At 34.8% G+C, this 14,074-nt stretch overlaps 1 protein-coding gene across 10 annotated transcripts in view; it reads right to left on the bottom strand.

Annotated features, from left to right (window-relative positions):
* LOC105486326 (centromere protein E) overlaps positions 1-14,074 on the bottom strand; it is a 94,015-nt gene that overhangs the window by 36,101 nt on the left and 43,840 nt on the right. For 8 of the 10 annotated variants that reach the window (XM_011749151.3, XM_011749152.3, XM_011749154.3 and 5 more), the window contains 10 exons: positions 10,341-10,544; positions 8,592-8,750; positions 6,490-6,780; positions 6,216-6,371; positions 4,701-4,991; positions 3,171-3,449; positions 2,864-3,022; positions 2,412-2,696; positions 1,694-1,981; positions 940-1,098 (listed from right to left, as the gene is read on the bottom strand). In XM_011749151.3, the coding sequence (XP_011747453.2) occupies positions 940-1,098; positions 1,694-1,981; positions 2,412-2,696; positions 2,864-3,022; positions 3,171-3,449; positions 4,701-4,991; positions 6,216-6,371; positions 6,490-6,780; positions 8,592-8,750; positions 10,341-10,544 (2,271 nt within the window). The remainder of the gene's footprint in view (positions 1-939; positions 1,099-1,693; positions 1,982-2,411; positions 2,697-2,863; positions 3,023-3,170; positions 3,450-4,700; positions 4,992-6,215; positions 6,372-6,489; positions 6,781-8,591; positions 8,751-10,340; positions 10,545-14,074) is intronic. The other 2 variants (XM_011749155.3, XM_011749161.3) reach the window with 2 other exon arrangements.

Here is a 14,074-nt window from a genome sequence, read left to right as displayed (position 1 = left end):
ACACACACACAGTCCTTTAACAGTACATATGTAGGCTAAAGTCCATAAAGAAAATGCTAATTGCAGACTTGAACATTTTCAAGAACAGTACCAAATTAAAAGGCTGTATCATTTTATTCTTGCCAACAGTCATACTTGGTTCAAAGAAGGGTTCATTGCTGTACGAAGACAATACATTGAATTGCTAGAGAGGAATGAGCTTATTTTAGCTTCTATTTCTCTAAGACCTTCCCTAACTTGGTCTCGCTCAATTTTAAAGGTTTCCTCTACTCTTCTTAGGCCATCATTTTCCTTAGTAACAGATCTTACATCCTTAAGGTTTTCATGAAGCTTCTGAGTCAATCTTAATTTCTCCATTTCTACACTTTCCAGAGTTACATTCTAGGCCTCTAGTCACTTCTTTAACTGACCTGTTTGATACATAATTTCCCTAAGATCATTTTTTACTTTAAGAAGTTGAGGCCGGGCCTGGTGGCTCATGCCTGCAATCTCAGCACTTTGGGAGGCCCAGGCGGGTGGATCATGAGGTCAGGAGATCGAGACCATCCTGGCCAACACGGTGAAATCCTGTCTCTACTAAAAATACAAAAATTAGCTGGGTTTGATGACATGCATCTGTAATCCTAGCTACTTGGGAGGCTGAGGTAGGAGAATCGTTTGAACCCGAGATCATGCTCCTGCACTCCAGGCGACACAGAGACTTTGTCTCAAAAAACAAACAAAAAACATGTTCTTTCTCCTGAAGTTCTTTTATCTTGAGATAATCACACAATAAGTCAGGATATCAGCAGACACAAAAAGATCATGACAGTTTCTAAAATGAGTAGGCAAGTAAGTCTTCACTTGCCTTCAATTTTAGGGTACTTCATACCTTGTTTCATTACACAAAAAGATTTGATTCATATTCTCAGTAACTGAGATAACTTAAAAAAAAAATACCTGTGCTTTTAAGGCAGCATTTGAGTTTTCTAAGTCCTTTTGCATATTTGATATTTCATTTGTTTTCTCTGAAACAATCCCTCTGAGTTCATCAATAGTTTCTTGGTGCTCCTTCAGATACATGTGAACAATTTTTAGCTCCTCTTGTTTTTCTAGGTCCTTTATTAATAGATAAATAAAAATAATACATTGAGAGTAATACCATTCACACGGTATAGAAAGGTATAAGGCAGGAGGTAAAAAACCTTCCACCCTCTTCTGAGGCCTCCTAGTCCTCACCCTCTAAGCTACTTTTAGATGTCAATACATTCTAGATACATTACTCCTGAACTTACCCTGTTCCCTAACAGGACATTTCACACTTCAAATCAGCACTACAACTCTACCATATTTTTTATTTGTGGCATAGTATTCCATGATGTGAATATGCTATACTTATTTAACCAGTCCCCTATCAATGGATGGTTAGAATTTTCCCTGTTTTTGTTTGTGTTATTTCATTAATACAACTTGTTGCAAAGAATATCCTACAAATATCTTTATACGGTTGTGCAAATGTGTGGAGGATAGTTACAATTTGACTTGTGGATCAATGAATAAACCTTTTGAAAAAATTGGAAGGTATTACCAAATATACCACCACCAACTTTCCTCAATATTGGACCAATTTTGTACTCCCACCAACCCTATGGCAGATTTTTCTCTTAGGACACAATGCCATAGTTACTAGAGGTATAGAGAGATGGTAACTCACTCTAGTTATAGTTTCTCTAAGGTTTTCCTTGAGCTGGTCTCTCTCTACTTTGAGCGTCTCCTCCACATTCCTAAGGTCATCTCTTTCTTTTGTTACAGATCTCATTTCTTCAAGGTTTTCATGTAGTATCTGAGTCAACCTTATATTCTCCGTTTCTGTGTTTTCCAGGTTTAACTTCTGGGTCTCAAATTGCTCCTTCAAGTGTTCTATTTCACACATTTTTTCCTGAGTCTCATTGACAGCTGTCATCTTAAGAAACTGATATTCTTTTTCTTGAGATTCTTGCATCTGAGAAAATTATAAAGTAAGTTACAACATAGGCAGAATTTTTTTAGGAAAAGGAAGAATTGTCCCTAAAATAAGGCAATCATTTTTACATTGTAATCTAAAGTATATACTGCTTTCTTTCATGAGGGATATGAGTAACAATAATTAGATGTCATTTTCCAATTTAACAAAACAAGTCCCACTTCTTCCTATAATTCACCATCAGAATTTCCTAAATCCCCATGAATATTTGCTACTTGAGCTGTCTTCTCTGAAATATTCTGTCTACTAACAGTTTATTGGTACTAAGTTGAATATAAGCAGTTTTTGATTCCTCTTTTATTTCCAGTCCCTTTATGATTAGAGAAAAATCAATAAAACATCACAAGAACACCATCATTATCACGTTAACACTATTTCTGTGTCCAAAAAAAGTAAGATGGAAACTTACTTTAGCTATAATTTCTTTAGTGTTTTCTTGCAGTTGGTCTCTCTCTATCTGAAGGGCCTCCTGTACTCTTTTCATTTCCTCTTTTTCCTTAATCATAATTTGTATTTCTTCTTGACTTTCTTGAAGTCTGCTAGTCAACTCGAGCATCTTACTTTCTATACTTTGTAGTGTTGAATCCTTGGCTTTGAGATATTCCTTGAATTGTTTCAGTTCATTCACTTTTTCCTGAGTCTCACTAATTCGTTTTATATTAAGTTGTTCCTCTTTCTTATAAATCTCCTGGATCTTAAACATAATTATAAAATAATAGTAAAAAAAATGTAAACACACACACAGGGGGAAAAGGTTGTCTTCCAAAACAATTAAGTATGCTAAACAGCAGTCTTCATAATCCAGTTAGCTACTCCATCCCCACCCATTTTCCTCCCACTGTTTCTTCATCCCCAATTTACCTTGTTCTGTAATTTATCATTGATTGCTTCTAATTCTTTTTGAATGGTTGATATTTCAGTTTCCTTCTCTGAAATATTCACTCTTAACTCATCAATAGTTTCCTTTTGTTCTTTCAGGCAACAATGAACAACTTTAAGTTCCTCTTCAGTTTCCAGGTGCTTTATTATTAGAGGAAATTCCAATAAATTTACAGAAACATTATAACTATGATGCTGTAATTAACTCCCTTTTCCAAATATTTAGGGTTTATAAAAATATTTGGTTACAAAATATTTTTTAAAAACATGGTGAAAAGATGAAACCTACTTTAGCTGCAATTTCTTTTATATTTTCTTTGAGCTGGTCACTTTCAGACTGAAGAACTTCTTGCAGCCTCTGTAGGTCATCTTTCTCCTTAGCTACAGATTTCATTTCATCATGACTTTCTTGAAGTCTTTTGGACAATCTGAGCATTTCTATTTCTATCCTTAGTAGTGCTGAATCTTTGGGTTTGAATTGCTCCATCTCACTCAGAATTTTAGTAGTCTCATTGTCTTTTTCTTTCATATTTAAGGACTGTTCTTGTTTGCTTTGAGACTCTTGGATCTTAAGAGAATCATAAAACAGTATAGTTGATATCCAGAGATATTGTGTTTTAGGGGAAAATAAATCAGGATGCTTTCTAAAACAATTAAGGCAGGATTCAATGCCTCATTTACAGAGCAATCTCTCCATTCTCCCACTCTTCCATTACTCAGGCATTTAACGCCTTTTAAAAATTGAGGTCTCACTGTGTTGTCAGCACCTTATTTGAGGCTGGAGATAAAATGATGAGACTTACAGGATCTCTCTCTTTTTGACACTTATATTTTAAGGACAAAGATAGATATCATGTCGAATCTTACCAAACAGAGATGTTGACTTCTCCTAGGGCCCAAGTGTCATATATAATCTATTGTGAATGATTAGAAAGGGCTTCCTAGAGGAGAGAAAGCTTTAACTGAGATCTGAAGGATGAGAGCATTAGTTAGGCTAAAAGGAGTATGGAAGTACTGCAGGTAGAGAGACTTGAGAATCTGAAAGCCATGAGCTGAGGAAGAGCAATACATGAGTGTGGTTGGAGAACAAAGAATAGGAAGAAGAGTAAATTGAAATAAGACCGGTAAGATCTGCACCTTGGACCTCATAGGCCACATAGAGAATCCTGGTCTTTATTTAAAAAGTAGCAATAAGGTATTAAAATAATGTAAGAAAGGATCATTTAGGCCCTGTGTAGAAACTGGATTAGAGAAATGTAAGAATGAGTATGGAAAGACAAGTTAGGAGGCTACTGCAGATACTCAGGGAAAGAAATGATGTTGAGTTGGATTAGGGTGGTGGCAGTGTGGAGAGAAAAGCAGGATGATTTTTAAAACACACACTAAAATCAACAAGATTTGGAAACTGGATTATAAAATAAGCAGAGAGGAGGAGATATTAATAGGGATAGCTCCCAGATTTCTGACTAAAACAATGAGAAAAGACAGTAGTGCCTTATGAAACATTAAAGGAACAGGTTTAAAGAAGAAAATAAAACAATCTCATATTTGGTTTCACCCTTTCTTGTAATTTAGAATTATTTTTTCTAATTTTTTTTAATATTTAAGAAAACAGTTCTTTTCTCTGAAACAGCTCTGTTTCAATAGGTTCTTGGTATTTATAAGCAATTTTTAATTGTTCTGTTCTAGTCATTTCATGATTAAGAGAAATTAAAAAACTGGTAACACAATTATAAAACAAACATTATAACTATAACACAAAACAAGCCTTGATTCTTATAAGACACTTATTAAAATGAGAGGAAAATACGAAACTTACTTTAGCCAAAGTTTCTCTAATGTGTTCTTTCAGCTGGTCATGTTTAACTTCAAGGGCTTCTTTTATCATTTTAAGGTTGTCTCTTTCCTTGGTTAGAGATTTTATCTCTTCCTGACTTTCTTGAAATTTTTCATTCAACTTGAGCCTTTCCATTTCTATGCTTGCCAGTGTTGTTGAGTCCTTGATTGTGGACTGTTCTTTTAATAACTCCAGTTCATTCACTGTTTCCTGAGTCTCACTGACTTCTTTCACATTAGGAAGTAACTCCCGTTCCTCATTAAGCACTGGGATCTTAGGACATTCATAAAATACCAAGGTTACTATCTGCAGATTATTATCATATATATATATATATATATAGATATATATATATATTTTTTTTTTGAGATGGCATCTCACTCTGTTGCCCAGGTGGGAGTGCAGTGGCGCGATCTCAGCTCACTGCAACCTCCGCCTCCTGGGTTCAAGAAATTCTCCTGTCTCCGTCTCCTGAGTAGCTGGGATTACAGGTGTGTGCTACTATGCCTGGCTAATTTTTGCATTTTTAGTAGAGATGGGGTTTCACCGTGTTGGCCAGGCTGGTCTCAAACTCCTGACTTCAGGTGATCTGCCTGCCTTGGCCTTCCAAAGTGCTGGGATTACAGGTGTGAGCCACCGCATCCGGCTGGCTATTATAAATGTTTAAAGGGAAAAGATCAGGATACTTTTCATGGCAAGGAAAGTCATTTTGAACCCTAAGGCCTACCTTGGATCACAAACTCCTCATTACTCATTTTCCCTGAATTCCTGCTAAAGCTATTCATGACTTTTCTGGTAGTCATATTCTGTCATAATTTTCCTTCTTTCTAGCTCAGACCCAAAGTGAACCAATCCTTATACTTTACTAGCAGTCTGTTGCATACTTCTTATTTCTCCACTAGTTTCCAAATGCTATAAGAGAAAAACCATAGTTGAGCAAACTATATCCCAATAAGTGTATGGTTTCCATTTTCAGATGGGCTCCAATGCTATGTCTTAATTTTTCTATGTGTATAGATTGATTTCTCTTTCCATGATAAATTAGTGGTACCATGTAATTTTGCATATTTCTGCATTTACCATATTGGAATTAAGGGATTTTTTTTTCTAGCTTATAATGGGGTGAAAGAACAATGTCTTATTTATATCCACAATCTCAATGTCTGGCATGGAGTAGATTTAATATAGGCTGGCCCTGTTATCCCAATGTTTCACGTTCTCCATAGCATTTACCACTATTTGATGTTTTCTTGTTCATTTGAGTGCTTATTTATCAGCCTTCTTTCACTACAAATGGATCGGAGGGATTTTAGGGGTTTTGTCCACCTTGTTCTCATTGTATTTCTGTAACCCAGGAGTATGCCTGCCACATTAGACACTCAGCAAATACCCAGGCAATTAACAAGCCACATCCTAGCCACTTCTTACTGCTTATTTTTCCCTCAAAGCAGAAAGGAAGGAAGAAGTGACAAAGGATGAAAGGAATAAAAGACATACCTCTTCTTGTAATTTGGTATAGGATTTTTCTAAGTCCTGAATATTTATTATTTGAGCTGTCTTCTCAGATACACTTCTTCTTAGTTCATCAATAGTTTCTTGGTGTTCTTTTAGGTGAATGTGAGCAATTTTTAGTTCCTCTTTTGTTTGTAGGCCCTTGCCAAGTGAAATTTAAAGAATATTGTAACATTATTCCAACATTGCTCTCCTCTTTCCAAGTGGCTCAGATTTTAAAAGAAACACTTAATAGATGAAGGAAAAGGGTATAACTTACTGTAGCTTCAATTTCTCTTATATATCCTCTAAGTTGGTCTCTCTCTGTTTCAAATGACTCCTGTAATTCCTTTAGAACTTTTCTTTCTTTGGTTATAGATTTCATTTCCTCATAATTTTCATTAAGTTTCTGAGCCAACCCAAGTCTCTCTGTTTCCCTATGTTCCAATGTCAATTCTTTGTTCTTTAATTCATTCTTTAAATTCTCCATTTCATTAATCTTTTTCTGCATCTCACTCATCTCTTCTTGTACATTAAGAAGTTGTTGCTGTTTTTCTTGGAGTTGCTGGCTCTTAAAATGCACAATTTTTATAATTACCATTTTATCTATATTCTCAAAATTCTTACATAAAATCATTAACAGCCCTGCCTCCTATCACCGTATAAATAGACAAGTAGCATTAAAAGTAAACAAAACTCACAGGCATAAATGTCTGTAGTGGATTGAATATTGTCCCACCCAAAATTCATGTCTCCTAGGAACCTCAGAATGTGAACTTATTTGGAAACAGAGTCTTTGCAAATGCAATTGGATTAGGATTGAGATATGATCCTACTGGTGTAGGTCTTGATTCCAAAGAGTGTATTTATAAGAGACATAAAAGCACATAGAGAGGCACAGAGAAGGAGGTCATGTGAAACAGTTACAAGCCAAGGAATGCGAAGGGTAGCTGGGAGACACTGGAAGCTAGGAAGAAGCAAGGAATGATTCTTCCTCAGAGCCTTCAGAGGGAATATAGTATTGCTGACACTTCAAATTTGGACTTCTAGGACTCAGAACTGTGATAGAATATGTCTCTATTGTAAGCTATCAAGTTTACAGCAATTTGCTATGGCAGCCCTAGGAAATTGATACAGGCTGATTAAGCAGATAAAATAAACTGATTAAAGAGATAAGGGGAAGATGAGATAAAGTAAAAAAGCAAAGACACTAATTAAATATACAAATACAGCTACCAAATAACTGTAATTCCTCCTCCTCTTAAAAACTTTTGGAGAATTTATTTTCACTTCCATTGAGCTGCTTATGGGTGGCTCCCCAAAATACTGAGACATTAACCTTCATAGGCTGATTTTACCTTTTTTATAGGAGTATGACATAGACATAAGGTCTTACTAAATTTAGTTAGGTGAGATAGTGAAAGGGATCAGAATTAAAAGAAAACACACATTAAGGAAAAAAACCAGGCTGGTCATGATGGTTCACACCTGTAATCCTAGCACTTTGGGAGGCTGAGGCAGGAGGACTGCTTGAGCCCAGGAGTTCGAGACCAGCCTGGGCAACATAGTGAGACCTCGTTTCTACCAAAAATACAAAAATTAGCTGGGTGTTGTGGTACAGCTAATTTAGTCCCAGCTACTTGGGAGGCTGAAGTGGGAGGACTGCCTGAACCCAGGGGGGTTGAGGCTACAGTGAGCTGTGATCATGCCACTGCACTCCAGCCTGGCTGACAGAGTGAGACCCTGTTTCAAAAAAAAAAGGAAAGAAAAAGGAAAAAAATATTCCACAGAATAATAATAGAACCACAGTATATTATCTATTATGCAAGTGGCACTGCCCTTAGCTTGTATAGAAAGATTTCTATGGGTGCATTTTAGAATCTCTTGGGAACTACAGCTGTTACAGGGGTCTTAGCTCTTACACAAATATCCCAATAACACCTAACTTCTATATAAGAAATGATTTGGGACACTGCAAACATCTAAGAGATGGTAACAGTGATAAATCTTACATTTCAGAGAATGGCTAATGATCTCTGCAAGGAAAGAATCTTTGTTTTGTTGACTAATATATCTCAAATGCCTAGAACAGTGCCTGGCCTATGACAGTGCTCAGTAAATATTTGATGAATGAATACATCATATGATTTGTTTAAATGATACAAAGCCCTCTCTCACCTAAAGACTCTAGAATAATATTATCCTCACAAGGTATGTTAGTTTAGATCTCAGTGTAAGTTGAAACTGTCCAAAATGCTAGCATTGAAATATGTTCATTTGGGAGGTATGTGCTATTTCTGGATTTAGGTCTACAGAAATAAAAATTAGCAAAAAAAAGTTTAGTTAGGAAAAATGGCCAGGGAAATAATTTTAAAAATTCACCTTTTCCTTTAGTTTTTCTTCAACTTCTGCCAGTCTGTCACAGGTCCTAGAAAGCTCTTCTTCTTTCTTTATGGTATGGTTCTTTTCTTGTGCAACTATCTCTTGCTGCTTTTTAAGTTCATCTCCAAGAATTCTTAATTCTTCCTGGTTTTCAATGGTCTAGAAAGAAAAACAAGTTGAGATTAAAGTTAAATATTAGCTAACATTTATGAAATCAGGTAAAATATCAGCATTTCCCTTGGTCTGCAAATGAAGAAATCAGGGAAAACTATATAGGAAAAGACAAATTTCAAAAAAGAGAAGTCCTTAATTTAATAGTACAAGATGCCAAGAATCTGCTTTTTATACTGTTTCTTTACTGCTCAATTTACATTCCTACCATGAGAATTAGAATTGGATTTAACATTTTATCATGAGAGCTTAGCTCATTTCTGCCTTTAAGCCAAAAGAGACTTTTTCTGAGCTATCACTAAGTAATAATAAGACTATAGCTATGGTTTTTTCAAATACTGGGATGGCTTCAGTTTTAGCACTGATAACTGCCAGCTAGCTCAAAATGGTAGCCACCCTCTGCTAGCATGACTTGGGCTGATCCTAGTTATTAGGCTCACACAGTGATATTCTCAGGTATCAAGACCACAAAAACATAACAAGCCAGAGACTGAGAAGAAAATACCATTGTTTGTTAGCATGTTTATTTACATTCTGCTCTTTTGACAAAGCAGACATCCCCAAAACTTACAAAATTAAAACAATACAAATGGTCACATTCTACTATGATCCACAGTGAACTTCTCCAAGTATTTATTTCAACCGATACACATTATATCACCCCTAAACACAGAAAAACTAAAGTGTGAAAATATTGGCAGGCATCAACAACAAACAATTAAAAATAAAATTTAAAAATTATGACAGCAAAAAATAAAAGATATACAATAGTCTATAAACACAAGAAAAAATGTTCAACATCTTTAGTCATCAGGGAAAGGCAAATTAAAATAACAATCTACACACCCATTAGAACTGCTAAAATTAAAAGCACCAATAAATATGAAGTGTTGATGAAGAAGGATGTTTGAGCCACCAGAATTCTCTTAATTTGCTAATGGGAATGTAAAATGATATAATTACTTTAGAAATCAGTCTAGCAAATTCTCATCAGGTTAAACATATTCTTCCCTATGACACAGCAATTCCACTTAGATATTTACCTTATATAAATAAAGATACGTAAATAAAAAGAGTTGTACAAGAATGTTTATAGCAGTTTTATTCAAAATAGCCAAATACTGAACATAACCCAAATTTCCATCAATAGGAAAAAGAATAAAAAAATTACGGTGTATATAATGCAATGAACTATTCCTTGGCAGTAAAAGGGAGTGTAGAAAGTCAAACATAACAGATGACACACTGTATGATTCTATTTGTATAAAGCTTTAGAAGAGACAGATGATTTAAGGTGAACATATCATGACTGATAATCTGGCGGGGAGGAGGTGATGAGCGCCTGTGACAGGGGTGTGAGGAAACTTTCTGGGGGTGACGGAACGTCTTCTATCTTGACTGGGGTGAAGAGAAAATGGGTAGAGACATTTGTTAAAAGTCGTCAGACCATACACTTCCATCAGATACATTTATTGTATATAATTTTATTGCATATAAATTATACCTCAATAAAGTTGATAAAAATCTGAAACAAAGAAGACAAAAAGGTATTGCCAAGTATACAGTGCTAAATCCTACCATTTCAATATTTTCCTTTAGGTCAGTCTTCAATTGTTCCTTTTCTGCTATAACACTCTCTAACACTTGTTGGAGTTCATTCTTCTCCTGTATTAAAGAAAATATCTTCCTCTGTTGCTCGATTATCTCATCATCCTTAACATCTGCAGTTAGTGTTTGGGTATTTTTAGCTTCCAAATCCTGTTTTTTATCTATGTCAACCATCTAAAACATAAACACATTACAGAAGAATCTCTTAAGTAGTTAACAACAACTTTAAAAATAATAAAAATAGCCAACACATCTCTTATGTGCCAGGTACTTTTCTCATATCTTAACACATTTAATCTTGACTGTAACTCTATGAGGCAGGTATTACTGCAATCCTCATTTGACAGATGAGGAAACTGAACTCGAGAGAGGTAAAGTCACTTGCCAAGGTCACTCAGAGGCTTAGCCAGGTTTTGAATCCAAGTGGTCTGGCTCCAAGTTTGCGCTCTTATGTCTGTTCACTAATCAGAACAATATGGACAACTATAAATATTAATAATTATCTTCATGTATGATAGGTTAACATGATTCTGCATGTTTACTTACTTCAAAATAATGACATTAATACACAAAGGATATCTGACTTTAGTTTGTACATATCTTCCATAAATATTTTCCAAGTTTCATTCGAGTAGCAGTTTGTTTATTTACTACTAAAGGAGTAAACAATCTTGAACTCTATCGCTTTATCTATATTTCCTCGTAAAAGCTGGGAATCATTCCGTCTCCCACTCCCTGCAAATCTTTATTTTCAGAGGCAGTCCTACTTACAAAAGGCTGGAGTTTTATTATATGTAGAGGGCTAAATAATTTTGATAGAGACCTATTTCATCAGGGCGAAATTCATCTTTTCTTAATGTATGTATATTTTATATACTGCTTAAGAAAAATACATTATATAAATTCATTTATCTATAAATAAGTCATGACCAAAGGTAACCTAATGCATGAACTCATTGGTAAAGGGAGACAGAGACTGAAATTACCATTGCTGGTATAAATTTAGGGTATTATTATATAACATTACTCTAGTTCAGCAAACAGTCAGCTCCATATTGCCTACACAGGTATTTAAAAGTTTTTATAATAATTTATAATCACATTAGAAAACAAGAGAAAAATAAAGGATAAAAATTATCCATTGTCACCAACTTCACATAACAAACTATTAGAATTCTGGTAAATTTACTTCTGGAGTTTTTGCCATTAAGTTTTTTTTTTTTTTTAAACATAGCTATTATAATTAATTTATATATGTGATTCTTTTTAGTTTTTATCTTTTCCACTTAGATCATACGTATTTTCACATGCTGTTATGTAACCTACAAATAATTTTTAGTAGCTGCTGAATTCTCTAGAGTAGACATAAACCATACTTTATTTAGCAACCCCCTTATTGTTGGTAATGTGCATGAGCTTCTGATAATGGTGAACACAGAGCTAACTACAAGAGAAATTAAGGTGGGGAACACATAGTCTTTTGGAACTAGTCTGTTAGATATTATAATTCAGAATCTCATATCTTTCAAATACAAAGCAGATTGAGACAAAATGTTCTGTAATGATAGTCAAGGTTTATTTCAAATCTGAACTCAGCCTAGAAGGTACTTCGACTATCACAGTAATTAATAAAATCTAATAGATCTAATTATTAAATAAAAAATTGTTAGAACATGAGAAAAAGGAAAAAAAAAGTCCTTTATGTAAGTTTACTAATCATAAAATATTTTTGTTGAAATACATTGAAGATACTGCATTTCCAGACACAGACACATCAAGTAGGATTGAAAATGAGCATTCCAAGGAGATTCATGATAGACCTGCTAGTGCAGCTCTCTGGTGCCCAGATGAACAGCGGAGCACCTGAAATTCCCCATTTCCACTCTTTTATTCCCAGGCCAGATTCCAGCATGAGCACGATACAAGACCAAACTGATCTCAGCCTTCTGTCCCAGACTTTAGGATCCCTGATGAACAGAATGGCCTCAGAAAAGCCCCAGTTATATCCTTTTATCAATATGGATAAATGATTCCAGCATAAACTTGGAAACATAGGATCTTAGCTGTTCCCAGTGAGTATAACTCTACTCTTCCCTTCATCTTCTATTTTCTCTATAATTGCATTTTAGATTTTTTTAAAAACAGTTATTAATTGCCATATATTGTCAAAAGTCTATTAAAAAAATCTTCCCATCATAAAAGTAGAAGTTATTATTTCTTTCTTTCTTTCTTTTTTAGACAGGGTCTCACTCTGTTGCCCAGGCTGGAGTGCTGTGGAGTGATCTGGGCTCACTGCAGCCTCAACCTTCCTGGGTTCAGGTAATTCTCCTACCTCAGCCTCCTGAGTGGCTGAGACTACAGGAGCGTTGCTACCATGCCTGGCTAATTTTTGTATTTTTTTTGTAGAGACGAGGTTTCACTATATTGCCTAGGCTGGTCTTGAACTCCTGGAATCAAGCAATCTGCCCACTTTGGCCTCTGAAAGTGCTAGGGTTACAGGCATGAGCCATTGGTGCTGGGGGTAAATTTCAAATTGAGGTCAAATGCCTTTGGCTAATAAGCCTATGGTTATTCCAAATTATAAATATGCTGAGAACATAAGATACAGAACAAGTGAGAGAGAAGAACTAAAGCATTAGGAGATGGAAATTAAAAAAAAGTTCCTTTTTCCAAGGCACTATTTTGCCCCGGAGTAAATGGGGGAAAATGCAGTTCATTTTATAGAAGTAATATATAAATGTACAGAGATTTTTTTATATCAATTGGATCTTACTGAATTACTTTGAAATATGTATTTGCTTTTATTTAATAATGTATTCTGTTAAAAATGCATGACTGTACAAACATCAGTTGCATTTCTGTACACTAACAATGAACAATCCAAAGAAGAAATTAAGACAATTTTATGTATAATAGCATCAAAAAAGAATAAAATACTAAGAATAAACTTAACCAAGGAGGTGAAAGACTTACCTGCTGAAAACTGTAAATGTTGCTGAGAAGAAATTAAAGAAGACACAAACGGAAAGACATCCCACATTCATGGGTTAGAAGACGATATTTTTAATACATCAATACTACCGAACAATCTACAGATTTAATGTAATCCCTATCAAAATCCCAATGGCGTCTTTTGCAGAATTAGAAAAATCTATCCTAAGATTCATATAGAATCTTAAAGGATCCCAAATAGAGAAAAGAATCTTGAAAAAGAAGAATGAAGTTGAAGGTCTTATACTTCCTGATTTCAAAACTTATAAAGCTACAATAATCAAAACAGTGTGGTGCTATCATAAAGACGGACATATAAACCACTGGAACAGAACAGAAAGCCCAGAAATTAACACTTGTGTATATGGTCCACTATCTTCAATAAGGATGCCAAGACTACTCAATGGGGACAGGATGATCTTTTCAAAAAATGGTGTTGGGAAAACAATAGCCACACACAAAAGAATGAAGTTGTGCCCTGACCTTACACTATATATACAAATAAATGCAAAATGGATTACAGGCCTAAACATAAGAGCGAAAATCACAAAACTCTTACAAAAAAACATAGGGGAATAGATTCATGAGAAAGGTCTTGACAATGATTTCTTGGATATGACACCAAAACACAGGCAACAAGAGTAAAAATAAATAAACTTGATTACATTGAAATTAAAAACTTCTATATATCAAAGGATACAATCAACAGAGTA

The sequence above is a fragment of the Macaca nemestrina genome, chromosome 3 (genome assembly GCF_043159975.1).
Source record: "Macaca nemestrina isolate mMacNem1 chromosome 3, mMacNem.hap1, whole genome shotgun sequence".
NCBI classification, from domain to species: Eukaryota; Metazoa; Chordata; class Mammalia; order Primates; family Cercopithecidae; genus Macaca; species Macaca nemestrina.
The sequence above is the reverse complement of the archived record's forward strand: the minus strand, read 5'-3'. Positions and strand labels throughout refer to the sequence as shown.